At 37.3% G+C, this 16,502-nt stretch overlaps 1 protein-coding gene across 2 annotated transcripts in view; it reads right to left on the bottom strand.

Moving 5' to 3' along the window:
* Positions 1-15,461, bottom strand: part of LOC139140096 (integrin beta-1-A-like) — a 28,128-nt gene extending 12,667 nt beyond the window's left edge. Inside the window, exons 1-15 of one of the 2 annotated variants that reach the window (XM_070709115.1) lie at positions 15,280-15,461; positions 12,032-12,112; positions 9,874-9,950; positions 7,648-7,761; positions 6,703-6,787; positions 6,190-6,321; positions 5,809-5,905; positions 4,997-5,081; positions 4,704-4,790; positions 4,089-4,172; positions 3,512-3,592; positions 2,754-2,849; positions 2,043-2,132; positions 1,377-1,564; positions 848-932 (exon numbers count right to left, since the gene is read on the bottom strand). In XM_070709115.1, the coding sequence (XP_070565216.1) occupies positions 848-932; positions 1,377-1,564; positions 2,043-2,132; positions 2,754-2,849; positions 3,512-3,592; positions 4,089-4,172; positions 4,704-4,790; positions 4,997-5,081; positions 5,809-5,905; positions 6,190-6,321; positions 6,703-6,787; positions 7,648-7,761; positions 9,874-9,950; positions 12,032-12,104 (1,374 nt within the window). In that variant the 5' untranslated portion in view covers positions 12,105-12,112; positions 15,280-15,461. The remainder of the gene's footprint in view (positions 1-847; positions 933-1,376; positions 1,565-2,042; positions 2,133-2,753; positions 2,850-3,511; positions 3,593-4,088; positions 4,173-4,703; positions 4,791-4,996; positions 5,082-5,808; positions 5,906-6,189; positions 6,322-6,702; positions 6,788-7,647; positions 7,762-9,873; positions 9,951-12,031; positions 12,113-15,279) is intronic. The other variant, XM_070709114.1, reaches the window with a different exon arrangement.
* Positions 15,462-16,502: the final 1,041 nt, after the last annotated feature.

Here is a 16,502-nt window from a genome sequence, read left to right as displayed (position 1 = left end):
AATAAACTAGATTTGTTCTGAACTTTATTCAGAATTAGCAATAAATATTATGTAAATCATTGATATTACTGGTTTGTGAGAAAATGACGAGACTTAACAGCTGTCTTTGTGGTGCTACTGTTTAGTAAAACATTTGTAAAACACCTAATGCAACAGTTAAGTTTTTATTCTTTTTTCATGCTGCATAAAAGTTAAGTTATTTTCCAGCTCTGCTGGAAAAATATATGGAAACAAATGGGCTCTCACTCACCCTATAGGAAATCTACAATTGAAAGAGACCAGCCAATAGAAAACACAGACATGGAATACAGGTGGAAAATAAGACATATGGAAATGAGGAGATATTATCATTACAAGCAACAAAGCTGTGAAAAAGAGGCAGGATGAATGGATAGATGGATAGTATGAGGGAAAGGTATTCTGAACTACTGCAAGGAAAGCATTCAAGGCTGAAAAAATTGGACAATGCGCAAAATTGTTTGCCAGGTGCAGAGCTTATTGTATGCAAAAAAGTATGTTTTGCGAGCACTACTTGTATCAAGCAATGTAGCTGAAGATGCACTGACATACAGCAGAAACAGTAAGTGACTGAATTTTTCTGAAATTATAGTCACCTTACAAAATTTATCTTTTGGTGGACCTCAGAGATGCTTGCACTGAGGTACAGTATATGTTCAGTGAACTCGATATTGTGACAAGAAACTGTCAACAACTAAAGCTACTCATCAAGATGACTATACACTGATCATGATTAACAAAGTTCTTAGGATATGGAAGAGCAGATACTTCATATTTTGTTACTTTTTGAGAGCGACACAGAGAATTGTTTTATTTGGTGTTTTTTTACCTGATCATCCTCGCATCCACAATTGCATTCTAGCTCAACGTTGACAACTAATTCTTCATTGAAACCCACGGGCTTGATGGTGAATCTAAAATAATACATGAGACAACAAATGAAATCATTTTCAACTGAAAATAAATCTGGAAAATTAAGAATTGCTATTCATCTCTTTATCAAGGCATTCAGGAATTTTTGATCTCATCTTATTGCCTCCCTGGACCCTACTTCCATGTGTAGAGTTCCAGCTTCATCATTGAGAACAATAAAATTGAACCAAACTTTTATGGTGAAAGGGGAGAGTTACTGAACCCTGATGTTGATTTACATTCATTTCTTATGCATTCTGTAAACAACAGTGTAGACAACTCTGTAAACAACACATATTTTGTCTTTTCCTTAATCACTGAAAAATACTGCCAAACACTGTAATGACAACATTTCGCCATCAAGTTCAATCAAGTTCTAGTATCAAACAACCCCCCCCCCCCCCCAAAAAAAAAAAAAAATCAAGGCAAAATTTTTCATATCTTACTTTTGCTGTTCTGGTTTTGGACAGCCGTTTGCAGTGATCTCAATATCAAAGTAAACAGTATCCCCGACACGAAGTCCAGAACACTCCTTGGAACCTTTCTCAGTGACGTTGTTGAGACAGATGGAAGTGTAAGAGACAGTAATATTTTCTGGAGCATCGTCCACCATCAGTACCTTGGATGTGATTTTCTGAAATAGAAAAGAATGTGAAACACATGTGAACTGGAGTAGCCTACGGCTCTGGCACAAATTTCCAGACACTTTGAATTTTTATATTCTTTTGATCAGTTGCTTATGTGGACTCACATTAAAGCATGTAAATAAATGAAGTTTTCACCATCTTGGTAATGTGAAAATCGAAAATTGAATTTTCCTCACAGAGCTAACACAGGGTAAACTGTATATTTTCACTATGAATTTCAAACGTCAGTAAGTTTAACCCTTTGCACCCTGACCCCCTGGTACTCTATGACGTCATCGGACATTTCTGTCCGAGCCGGGTTCAAAGGGTTAAGATAATTTGTTTCTCTGATTCAATGGTTGCAAGGTTATCCCAAATTTTTACTCTTGATTATAAGACGGAATGGTTTAAAGTTTCCTTGAAAACCTTTAGCCCCAAAATTTATAACTTTCGCTTTTAAAGAATTGTACCATATATTACACTTACATTGTAGTTTTCTTTGACAAGGTCAACGATGTTGGATGAATCACTGGCCAGCTCTCCAGCAGTTGAGCCTTCGATGAAATTGGTCAGTTCCTGTACATGGGCAATGCATATTTGTTAGCAAAAAGAGTTATCCATGTTGTGTGTAAACTATTAAAGCATAAATGAAATGGCCATAAAATATACAACATTTTTTAACCAAAGAGTCTGTATTTGCTGTAACCAAGCTTGACTTGCATTGAAGAAATACATCAACTGACTGTATATGTTTGTGCCGCAGTAATACTACAGTGTATAATCACAGTGTTTTGATATGGTAATGCAGATTGAGATTTGAGATTGTATTACATATACATTCTCAAAAGCACAGCAATATACTGATAACACTCATAACACATATGCATCTACCAGTAAGTTTCACAGACAGGAGATGCAAATGTCTGTTGCATAAGTTTCAATATTCTTGGCAGACAAAGCTATGGCTGATGTGCTTTTAAGAGCAGATACGTATTGAATTATTTATCGTCAGTACTCTATTCACATCCAAATGAGCAAGATAGATGTAACACATAATGACACTAGTTTATGCACCGCTGTAGACAGTTCCTTCACTGTCTCGTTGATTTCAACCAAGTTTCAACTTTATGTATAAAATATGTTTAAATGTTTTCACAAAGGTAGAAATAGATCTTAAAGTAGGTTGTTTTCATTCACCTCATATATTTTGATGTTATCACCAGTAACGGCAAACACTGGAATGACGTTGTGTTTCTGCATCTGGTAGTTCAGTTGACTGATCGATGGATAGTCCTGAACAAAACAAAAACAACAGGAAAGAGAGATTGTGGTTGCAGCTAAGCAGAGACATGTCATTTGTAAAACATGTATGAAGAAGTTGTGCATAATTCATCACCACTTCAGTCACACTCACTCTGCTACATTGTAGAGGTGTCGCTATCAATCTACAAAATCTGAAGTGAGTCAGACTAGATTCTTAACCTTAACTAGATTCTTAGCCGGCATCCTTACTTACAAATGCATCCCCACGACATGCAATCTGTCTGGCTGATGTTGTCTGTAGAAATATTGCTCAGCGATTCAGTGTGAAAAGCAACAGAAAGCATTTGCTCAATTTTAAACTGGCTGTATCAAGGACAATTGAGATCTAAAAAATACATGAATATGCATCAGAACTGTATCAACATTTTTGACCTGAGCACATCAGAAACCTGAAAATTCACATAGGGAAACTCTAAAATACCTATAATTTATCTACAGTACCTCCACATGACCCTATGAATATTTTTGCACATTGTCCTCCGAGATATAAATGTATTACAACACATAAAACACATGAGCACAGGCACACACATTTGTGTATACATAACACAAAGATGGTAATGACAGAAAGTCTTATACCTAATCCTGTTGTGTCATGAATGGTGAGTTATAAGGTACATTATGTTACTTACAAGTTCAGTAGATTTGTAGTATTCACCAGTGCTTGTATTGAGATAACACTCACCATCATTGGGTCTCACAATACCACCAAGCTATAACAAACAAACAAGCAAACAAAGCACAAATAAGGTTAAAACAATACATTCATGTCCTTAGTAAACCTTAGAGGCTTCCTTGAGCACACAGAATTTGTGTCTCGGGTTCACTATCTGTCTTGTCACTCTTCTCTGCTGTACATTTGATTTTTTTAGTTATTCTTACAACTAACTTGACAACATTCCATGGCAATTAATTTTGCATAATTAAATGTTATCATGAACGCTACACATCAAAACTGACCAAAAAGTTAATTACATCTTTTGAAATGTCATCTTCTCACATGTCAGCTCAGTATAAAATAAAAATTTAATTACAACCTGACAAAATAAACTTGCCTACCTCAAGAAAATACACTACATCAACAAGTGAAAATCTGTAACCTTTGCATGAATTTTATGAATTAGGACAGCAAAAGCAACTACAAAGCGATGGTGTACAAAGAATATCGGAAGGGAACAGTGATATACAGGTATTGCTTACGCTACGTACCTTTCCATCCCCAGCATAATGGAAAGCAGCATCAGTTGTGTATATGATCAAATGTCTTGCTGACTCCCTCCATCCAATTTGTTGCTGAAATGACATTAACATGTCATCAGTAATATTCAATAGGTATAGCATGAGGGTTTATTGACAGATCGGCAGATGTGTATGTCTGCTAAGCTGACAATTGGCAATGACTGACTTCAAGTGAACTTTACATACGACAAAGAAAGAAACGTATTCCTCATTAATATTACTACAGTGCTCAAAATGCAGATAAATTAGTATAACTGTAAAACTTCCATATTTGTTTCTTGTGCAATCTAACTCAATTTCCATATTTTCTCTATTACCAGAGTGACAGAGAAAATTAAGTTATCTCAGTTAGTAGTTACCGTAGTTACATCATGCCTTTTCTCTCTCTCGGGACTCTCACAATACTGCATTATTGATGTTACTCCTGTGACATTCACTGCCTCACAAGTGTGAAAAACATCACACCATAATTACTACACACATAAAATGTTGCTCCACTTCAGTGTTGGGCTACGTGTTGACAGACACATCTCATCCTACACCATACACCACACAGTTATGTAAAAATTGAATTTTATGACTCACATGGCAGACAGTGGCTTGCATCAGAGCATCCATGCCGCCTTCAGGGGAATCCAAATTTCCTGATGTCTTCTGTTTCTGGATCTCATCCTGCAATAAAATTGAAAGAAATTAAGAATTTTTGGAAAAATATCTTCTGCTTTATGCAAGTTGCATGCAAAAATTGCTGTTACTTACTTTTTCTTATATTTTTATCCTTCAGCAAGGAACAAAGTTTGTACATTGTTCCTAAAATTTCCTAACAGACAACTTTCATTACACATTACGATGACAAAAACAAAGAATGCTACACTTACTGAAAACCTGGTACTATCTGTGTCCAAAGGCAGTGCGTTGATAAATCCATATGGTGGTACACAGCCGTCGCATGGTTTCTCACGACTGTCGATGAAAATTTATCAGAATTAAACAAGATTCATGAATATGAAGGCTAATTTGATAAAACATTTTTGAGACAATTTTCTTGTGATATTGTGAATGTAAATTTGAATGTTACAAGCATGCACAGTCAAAAGCAGTGACGTGCATTTTCAATAAGAAAAGTTACATTTCTGTGCAAAATCAGTCAATCCCTGCCATTCAAAAAAGATTCAACCTACATTAAGAGCTAGTCTGAGGGCAGAATTCTGTGCCTTTGCAGGCCAGACAAAATGCCACTGATACAAAGATGCTGACTTTTTACTCAAAATATTTTCAGATGTGATCATTAGCTAAGAAATATCAAGATGCCTTGAACTATTCAACTGTTAAAACAAATAATTGCAGCCTTCTAAAACCGTGGCTAATTGGTCGAACCCGGAATTCGAATTGACCACGGTACAAACAAAGCCATGTGCGCAAACACGCATAGACGTACGTGTATTTCCATACGCGTTAGTACACATGTGGGCTTGTTTGTACCGGCATCACGTGATTATTTGGGCGTACTGAGTCCGTAGAACGCATCGCGTCCTTTTATTCCGGAGTAGAACCATTGTGAAGACATTTTCTTACTCCTCAGTTAGTTTTCAGCTCACATACATGTTGGAAGCAGTAGTACAGCTAACAGGTGAAAACCAACAGAGAACATCTGAGTTACTTGAAGGGTTCGGAATGTATGATAACTTACACTTCCGGTAATGTATTAATATATGGCATAACAGTCTTGTCAACAAAGGAACCAAAGCCAAGCCTGAAATTTTTGGTGATGTTCTTCATTTCTTCAGCTGAAACAAATAAAATCATTCAAAATTACACTTGACAACTCTCAGTAAGACATCTTATCCATCACGTTTGTTACAGTATGGTGTACGTAAACAGTTCTGCAATACTGATCTCAATGAAATCTCTGTGGGTCACTCTTCATTGCTTTAGAAAACTACACACGTCTCTCATCTGTTGAGTCAGAGTCACTCCCATGCATGATCAATGAAAATTAACCATTGTTTTCCCTTCAACTCAAAGATCACAGCAGTCACACATGTATGTTTGAGTAGCACCTTGTGCTTACCTAAAACTTCTCCCAATACTTTGAGTTTTTCCAAATCATCAGCCATGGAATTTGATACATCCATAACATAATAGAGATCAACTGGGTAGTCTTCAGCTTGGCGCACACTGACTTTGATGTTACCTGGCTTTCCTGTAAAACACCCACACATTTTCACATTTACATCAAAATTTTACATATGTCACAAGATGGTTGCAAAAAAATAAAATATTTTATAACCATGTACAAAAATCCTCCATGATAATTTTATTACAGTTATGTGATAGGAATTACACAATGCCCCATGCAGGTCATATGATAGTAGAGTAACCTTTGACCCCTTGCCTGGAAAGGAAGACAGAATGAAATCAATATCCTGAAAATCAAGAAATCAGATGCTGGTCTGAATAAATCATAGGAACCACTACATACAACACTGTGGGAACTGACTGAAAAATGGTGGCAGTATATGCAGCTGCAATGGTTGAATGGACCTCCTCCAAGGTAGATGTATAGATAAATGTAGGCATTTACCTGGTCGAAGTTTAACTGTTATTTCTTGTGGTTTAATTTGAACTGCTTTTCCAACATCAGAACCGGCATCACTGAGAGGTTCTGCCTGTGAAAATGAAGAAATATAATGTGACTTTCATTGAGTCTTACGGTGTACAGGATGTCTCAACAAGTGATATGGGCACCAGAGTCAATAAATTTGTCTTGACCACGAATAGACTGTTTTGTAGACGAGTTGTTATATAACTACACTCTGAATAGAGTGCATGTGTATAGTTGCACTAGCTGTGGTAACAATGGCCTCCGGTCAAGTACATGCATGGCTACTTTCAAGTCTTGTCATTGAACATATTCTAAAAACAGAAAGTCCATAGTCAGCCATTTGTCAACAAAACACTTTCCTCTACGGTACCAAAGTTTCATGACATGTTTCTGTATAGCAATTTAAATCTATTGATAAAATGTAGCCATAAAAGTATGTGTATACTTTCGGGAACAAGCAAAGATATTGACAATATGTGAAAATGTTAGTTCCTACATGTAAATGTTGTGTATGCACCATAACAATTATCATAATACATGTACATGTACCATCTGCTCGATAAAGTAAAATTTACAGCACAGACTCACATAATAATCACTGGTTTCATAAATTGTAATTTTCATAATGTAGTTTGGTAGTCATCAAAAGTATTATAATCTAATTTGGCCTACGTACAATTTATATATGATTGATGATGATTTATGCCAATGAAGAATAACCTCGCAATTAAAACAAAAGTAAGAAACATCTGAAAGGTGTTAGTATATTGACACTACATGTATATAATATGTACATTACATGTACATAATATGTACATTATATGTAGCATCATGAGATGATACTGTTTTTCTTCTTTGTTTTGGTTTGTTTGAGGAGGTAGCATTTTTGATGACTAGGAGAAAGACAAAATCCCTTCTGCTTACCTGTGTAATATTCACTGAACTGATAGGGTCAACTATCTTATCAGAGGCACAGCCTCGTGAAAGTAGGGTGTTCACATCATCACACTGAGGGTAGGATGTCTCATGGTGGTATTCCTGTTTAGGAAATAAATACATGTACGCATTAGTCTTGGCCTTAGACTGTAGGATAAGTACAGTACTTGTTTGCTTTCTACACGCTCACATCGTAGACCTGATGTGAATTATGCATTCTTGTCCTTTCTGTAAACATCCTCAGGTAATACTGGTTTTATTTCTGTTCTAATGTGGGTACGTTTCCAATGTTTTACACAGCCTGTGCTGAGGTTATGAATATTCATATCAACAGAGATTGTGCAGACAGGTAAAGTCATATATGCCCAGTGACACAGCATGATCCTAATGGAATTCTTTGCACAAATATCTTTAAAAATATGCTATTATCAGGAAAATAGACCATGTAATATATGCAATATTTTCAGTGCAATAAAGCTGTATGAATTCCAGAGACTGGTGGACCTATCACTTCGTGAACACTGATACTGCTCTGAACTCTTGAGACCGTCCTGATGCTTTGCAGAAGAAACGCATCATTACACATATACATGTAACATCTACATTTGACAATTCAGTGTACAGCTAGTCTCAAATCATGCCAGTTAAATTTAGGACTTGGTCAACTTTAACACACAGGGGTGTTGAGATTTGCTGAGCCATATGCTAACCAGATACATGTATATATTAGACTAGCATAAGGGGTAATCCCTTCACATATCCTTCTCAAATTTACAGTACACAGAACGATAAAAAAATCACGACCACAAATGTTACTTAATAAGTTTTACATGTACGACCCTCAAAAATATGAAAGGAGATTTCTTTTCCAAATTATTGCAGCTTGTTGTATCTATAAATTAAATTATTGGGTTGATTTATATCAGGAATTAATAAACACATTTATCAAATCTACATCTACGGTATGTACTGGTAAACTAACTCTGAGCAGATGTGAATGTGAGCAAAAGTCTTCAGGAATGCAAATTTCATGGGAAGATACTGTAAAAAGTGAGGAGTTTCTAATCATTTACTGTATGCAGATTTGTCTATGTCTTTCACAGACTGGTACAAATATGCAGAGTGGATCTTAAAGCCAAACCAGAAAGCTTGTACAGCTCACTCAACGACAGCAGAGTGCGTCATCTCAAAGGATATCCTCAGTTTTCAATGCCAAGCCTGTCATTGTTTTCGTCCTCCCTAAACAACAACCCTTTAGGGCAACGACAGAGCCACAGAGCTTGTAAGCTGTTTGCAACAAGGGAATAGTCACAGAGTCTATCTGAAATGTCTTTGTAAGTGAATTAGATGTCGGCGTCACTGACAGTGCTGTCATTTTTTTTCATATTGAATTGAAACTGCTGGCTTTCCTGATCATCAATATAATGAGGTATTAATAAATATCATGACAAATATACATTCCGTTCTGAAGTCATTAAATGGGGCCTTGCATTCCAAGTGAGTGATGCATTTTATATCCATTAACTGGGGAAGGCAATTTCACATGTTGGCAAGGGTCCATGTTTCGATACGATTTATTTCTGCAGAATGATGTTGTTTAATAAAACTTCAAGTATATAACATGTTAGATCCACTTCTATATATTGGTTGAGTAAGAAAGGATGCCTTTTTTCAGGAATTCATCATAAACCTAATATTGCTCATGAAAGAAAAATACCCTTTGGATGTTGCACACTGTGGCATCATTAAAATTTCTTATTTGAAATTTAAAGTTGTGTTCCTAAAAGTTGGGTCTGTGAGACAGGTCATTAATTTCCAAGGAAACAAGTTAATGACAATGTGTAATCTTGTATTTCTCATATATGTGAACTAAGGAAGAAGATTTCTTGAGAGTTCCGTTTGAAGGCAGGAAAACGCACAATATCATGATATCAGTGGCCCGTTATTATCAATGAGAGAAAAAAATAGGTTGTTTGTTTGGTTCCCTTGTGGCCCATATCTCCATCTTCCCTCCCCCCTCTCCCCCCAACATGCATTTGCAAAATAAATTAAGGAAAACAGAACACCTTTGATTCATTGCATTGCTCTTGGTATGCCTAACGTGAAATACTTCAAGCAGACTTCTCCAAGATCAAATACTGTGACAATGGTAATGTCTCAAATGTTACATCACAGACAAGACATGAATGAGAGAATATAACATTGATGTCCTACCCAGTCATCACACCATCCACAGGATGGATGTGTCACTATGCAATCACCGCAAGTTTTGGCATCCGGACATTTGGTACCTGGAAACGAAAATAAAAATAAATGAGGGGCAAGAAAGGAGTAGGGCTGTACAATAAATTGCCTGCAAATAATTCATTTGTAGATGTGTCATTCAGTAGCCACAATCTATCAGTCTATTTAAAGACCAGACTTCATACAAATCTACAGTACAGTATGTCACACTGAGGTAACTTGGCCATTGCTATCTGAAATTCATTTGAAGATTTCATTTACGCTGAACAAATTTAGGCATTCTGAAAATGTATCAGGTAAAAGCTAGCCTGAAAAATAATTGTATTTTTACACAGACGTGACATTCAGTGATGAAGATCGTTTGGTTTATTCTACACCCTTTTTTTTATCAGAAAAAGCCACTAACAGCACTGCGAAATAGTTACAGCAATCTGAAATTCATTTGGAGTAAAACACACACACTGAATGACGCCCTGAACAGGCGAGGGATAACGGAAAGTGCACCACATAAAAGCAAACAGATGGGAATAACAGCGAGCTAAATGCAATCTGCCATTTGCAAATCACTCACTTTGCCATGTAAGCTATCTCCACTACCATTTAATTTTGTCTCAGGGCTGATTTCGATAGCGAAGCCTGGGGTCAGACCGACAAGAGTCGGTTCATTGTGAATTTACGCATTTTATCAAAGATGGACTAGGCAAGCCAACACTGATTGCACTGCTGAGGGAGATTTTCCTTTTAAAATATGGATGCTTTCTTTACTAGTAACTGTACAGTGTCTAATCTTCTGCCCTGGACAATACCAAAATGTTAAAAGACAGACAAAAATTATTGAATGCTGGATTAAATATGGCTTCTCTGTAATATGAATCACTTTCTAATTACCCGATAGCAAAAGAAAAATTTTAAAAGACAGACAAAAATTATTAAATGCTGGATAATCTCATATGGCTTCTCTGTGACATGAATCACTTTCTAATTGCCCGATAGCAACAGTGAAATTTTAAAACAGACAAAAAATATTACTGTGGGATAATCTCATATGGCTTCTCCGTAATATGAATCACTTTCTAATTGCGTATGATTTTCAGCTGTATTATTCTTACAGCCCAGGATTTGCATATTTCTTTGTCATCACATTATGTATTTTCCTTCAGGGAATGTGCACATTTATTTTTCATCCATCCATTTTTCTGATTGCCTTCTCTGTTTGCTGGATAATACACAACTATCTACCATTTGTGCCGTAGCTTCTGACGTATATCAAAGGTCAACTTACATGTACCAAATTAGAACGAGCAATGAAGCTCTGTCAAAATGCAATTATAAATATACAAAATTCAGCACTCGGTAAGATTCCAGTTTTTTTGTTCACTAGACTGACAACAGACTTACTTCAAAGATAAAATCAATGGTAAAAGCCACAAATCAATAAAGAGATTATCAAAGTGATGATGGAATAAATTTTGTTATTATGGAATAATCATTTTAAAGAATTAATATATTTTTTCATTTACATGTAAAGAAATGTGTGTTTGAGTGGAGTACAGCAGAAAATATAAAACCACAAATAATAAAACAGAATCAACCAGCATATATTCCTTTGACCCTCATCATATCTACACTTTACAATAATGCAATTGATACTCTCATGCAGCAATACTCAAACTCTTTGCTTTAATATGTTTGGTTACTGACCTTATTAAAACAAATTCAAAATGGCTGCTGCAGCTCCTTAAAACACATAACAGCAAAGGAGTCGTGACAGAAATGAAATTTGATACTTAAGACAGTTTTGGAGACAAGCGTATTACATATACTTCCTTCCTATCTCCAGCATTTATCAAAAATCCTCACTTTATCATTGTACGACAGTAAAGCTAGCATTTTCAGAGGCTGCCAGTACAAAGTAACCTGTGCATGGCCACAAGTATCACATTTAATCTCTGTACTTATCACTGTTTAACCTGACATTCGTTATCTTCGCAGAACACTAATACAACCACAGATAAAACATAATTACCTCTTCTCAGACATATTGTTACAACACACACAGAGAAGATGAGATAAACACAGGAGAAGAGAGTGGCAAATCTTGTAATTATGTGTAAAAAAGCATACTTACTTTGGCTTTGTACCAAAACAGAATACTGATAAATTGCTAACACAAGTACTACTATTAAATGGTGTCTTGCCATCTTCACTTCTGAAAATAAATGAAAAGGAAATGATTAAATATTCATCAAGCACAGAGTAGTAATCATTACATCGTGAGTGGAGGGGCCGTGACAAAAAGAAAACCAAGAGAATGTTGAAACTGCCTTGATAACATTTGCCCTTTCACTGGGCATGGCTTAATTTTGCTTTTACAGATCTTAATCCCGTACATACTCCTCTTCTCTATCAAATTTTGAAATTTCGATGGCAAGTACGCCGCAATGAAATGCACTATTGCACATATAAAACGGTATCAATCTCTGTAGTAAATGGCCAATTTGGGTCAGTCATAGGGCTTCCACCAAAAGAATGCCACACCAGGCTGTCAATGACAATCAAGATGGCAAAAAAAATTGCGAATTCCCAGAAAATTAGTCACTGTCAAGAGATGTGTATTTTCACACAATGCTCTTTATAGATAACATCCATTACTGTTTCCCAGCTGAATCAATAAAAGCTAAATTATCCAGATTAACAGCCGTCATTATGGCTATTGGATTCACATTTAATAGCATTGCTATAGAATATGCTTGGCTATACCTCTATGTAACTACAGAGACTGTTATTGCATATCCTCTGATCAAAATAACACCATTTCACAACAACAAGTTGAAAAAAAATTTCCATTTACAAATATCAATCAGTGAAGCAATTTTCTGACATGATAAAAGAAGTCCTGGCTCCAAAGTGCACAACAAATTGTTGGAATATTTGCATCTGATTGCATGCCGACAGTTAATGTGCGCATTGTTCAAATCACACTCCTGTGCAGAGACTCCATTTACATATGGTATTATTTGGTTGGTCTTCATGTATCTATGGCTTCGCACATAAAAATTTCCCTGAGCATTTTGTCCACATGAAATCTCTCTAGAATCCTATTCTGATAACTTATGGGTAAATATTCTTCAACAAGCTATCGAATATTTCTACAGTAAACAATCTGTCACAAAACACCAGCCATTTCCTATAGACTGCCTTTCTATTTTGTGAGACTGAAACTGTAAGAAAATACTGTGTAAAAACCATCTTACTTGGATAATTATATGCACAGTAGACGCACTACAACCCACCCAGTCTATGTTTATATGTGGTAGTAATGTTAAGCGAAGCGGCCATGAAGATTTATAACCTGACCTCTGGCATAGGAGATTGAAACTCCAATTCATTGACCTCTGTGGGATGAGCAACTGCTAAGAAATTCACACAGATCTCAAAGAGTCATCAATATATTGGGAATGGGAGTCAAACATTTTGTGGTCTCATTTCATTTTTTCTGCATTGATTCTTGCAAATCCATGCATTTCCTTCAACCTTATTTCTCCTTTCCATTGTTTTGCGTAACCTGATTATATCATCCTCATCATAAACTTTACTGCAGACAGTGTACATAGTAAATGAGTACATCTCATTACATATCAGGAATCAGATAAACAAAAGTCTATAATTAATGTAACAATACATCTGAAAAGGACAGAGGCTGGTAGCTGGTTTTGCCTTGAAACAAAGGGTTCATGCACTGACTGGAAAGGGGATACCTAGTACATGTATGTATGAAAATGGTAAACAAAATAAAATCCTAATCAGTTTGTACCAGTACAAACCCAGAGAGTTCAGATCAGATGGAATCAAGGCACGTGGATGATCCCATTGCATGTCTGATCCAACTGCATGTCTGAAACTGTGACATCAATATCAGTAATATCATGACTATTGCCTTGAATTGATCTGCTTTCATGTTCTGTTTGGAAAGTAAGACTTTTCCTTTGTTACCAATACACATCACTGTTACCAATACACATCACACTTGAAGGAAAAGAAGCCCCATGTGGCCTGTGATTTGACTTTTGAATTCCATGTCATAAACAGAGATAAACAATTATGCTTGATATCTTTTACTGGCAAATCACTTTAATGGAACATGAGGAACTGCACATTTGAAAGGCCAAATGTCCTTAAATTGGTAGGGTTGAAGTGACAATGATCATGGTGAAATATTATTGAGGTAAAGATGTACAGTACCATAAATCATCCAAATGTCCAACATAAAATTCTGGAAAATGATGATGTCCTCCTAAGAACACCTCAAGCTCTGTTGATGTCACTTTGTGAATCACCAGTGCTTCTTGAGACCTAACTTTATGAATGCAAATTTTCAGGCCAAAAAATTCTAGAAACTTAAAATTAACAGGAATAATTATGATGCAGTTTTTTCTCCTGTATGAAATGCTAATGTATCTGTGTGGAACATGACACCTGGCAGAGTTTGTTGTACTTTACATTTGTCACGAAAATATTCATTCCCATTGGGCATAATGTGAGAAAGATCCATAGAAACCCTATATGACCAGGATGGCTAGTGGCCTTGTTTGACCGCACTGAGCGAGACCACGAACACGACTTCCTTTATAAAAGATGCCTTGCCCTTACAATGTTACACGCAAAAACTGCCAGGAAACTAAATCCTCGACCCAAGTATCTGTTACACAACTAACATATCTTCCAGCATATTCACCGTGTTATTCAGTGTATTTGAACTCAAACCTCCATTCACATCTTATGACACCACAGAGTTGTAATACTTTTGCTATGACTGGAAGCAGAAGTGTCAACACTCAACGGCATCCTTGGGGCACATCCAAGGTTGTACATCCAACTTCCACGATATTTGGCTTATCGCATATCCATTGTTTACGGTAAAAGAATGTATAATCTCCGAGGCCACACCAAAGATCCCTTCTCTCTAAACGCTACTTTCTGTTCTGTGATTGTCAAGTTTGACAGAATTACGGAATTTATATTTCCTAGGCCTCTTTGTTCCCGCATCAGCTGAAGATGTTAGAGTAAATGGGCGTCAAGCACAGACCGAGTGATATACCGGACCGTAATTTAAAGGGGTGTTCACAAATACCTGACACGTTGCTACGAGAATTCGATTATCTACGATGAACGACAGAAGCACGGAATGTTACAGAAACAACAGCTAGCACTGGCTTCCGCTAGCTTTCAAGTAGCGGTTTGTAAGTCGTGTACACAGCGGCTGGGATCAGTGATGGGTTTGCCAAGGCCTCTCGCTGAACACATATCGTTGGCCTATCATCATTCTGACACAAATACCGATGAAACAGTTCGCTTTGTGAACGATGGATATCTCACCTTAATTTCGTTTCAGCTCAGTCAATATTCCTATTTCTAACGCACGTAAATAAGATGTAAAGGCTTGAAAAAAAGGTCTCCTTCTCTCGACGAATTCACCGCCAACTTCCAACTGCTGCTGAGTCTCTTCGGATCTGTCTAAAAATGGCGATTGGAGTTCCTGTGAGTGACGTCACATTTTTGAACCGGAAGTCGGCGCTCCTAGCCTACTGCATGTATTACGTTTGACCGCCTTTGAACACATAGAAGGCCCAGTCATACGACAGGAAATAGTATATCGCAGTTCAGAGAAACGTCTCCTTGTTCGTCAATACCAAGATAGGGCAACGGCGGATAATATTAAGAAAGATCAGTTGGGTGGGAACACTGTTTTGAGAAATCTTATGAATGACACAAAATTTTAATATCTGTATTCTTTTTCAGGTTTGCCTACATAAGCCCAGACGACGTGTAAGCTTAGTTCTGAGCTAGGCCTACACGTAGCTCTGCATGGCAGGGCTGTGTGTTCCCGCGTTATGGCCTCCCACCACAGTGTGGTGGGAGGCCATAACGCCGGGAACACACAGCCCTGCCATGCAGAGCTAGACCTACACGGCTGTCGGACTTCGGCCGAAGCCTTGAAGATGGAGTTGTGAACGTCATTAGGTTTGCATCGACATATGCATCTCGACATATGCAAACTAGCCGGCGGCTTATCCCGAATCAGCCGAGTACTCCATGACAGTGTTCATCGTCAGGCACAGACCATCTTCGCATGCCAAGGGCTCTTGTCCGGGGAGCTGGTCGATGCTCCCCGGAATCAGACCCGTGCGAGCGGACGATTGGCACAGACATTCAACTCGCATGGATCATGCCAGTGATATACCGTGGCCTAACTTACACCTATACTTTATGTGCACGGAGTGACCTGTCGTGTTCGGGTACTAGTCCGGAAAAAAATCTTGGGGGGCCGGGGGAGGAGCAACAATACGAAAATTTCAGAATTTGCTATCCGCCTAGTAGGCCTATGTTTGTTTACACAAACAATAACACTGTTGTTTGTGTTTGCAGAAGTAAACATACGTAGGCCTAATCATTTCCTCTCTATTGTAGTACTTCACAGGGATCAGAGGTCGTGCTTCGAAGCCTTCCTGGGCGGCCAAGATGAGTCACAGAATCCCTGCCCCGGAATCCAGCCCGTAACATATCGCACCGTCAAAAAGAGGTGTCAGGGATGGCATGCA

This window comes from Ptychodera flava, chromosome 9, assembly GCF_041260155.1.
Source record: "Ptychodera flava strain L36383 chromosome 9, AS_Pfla_20210202, whole genome shotgun sequence".
Lineage (NCBI taxonomy): Eukaryota > Metazoa > Hemichordata > Enteropneusta > Ptychoderidae > Ptychodera > Ptychodera flava.
The sequence above is the reverse complement of the archived record's forward strand: the minus strand, read 5'-3'. Positions and strand labels throughout refer to the sequence as shown.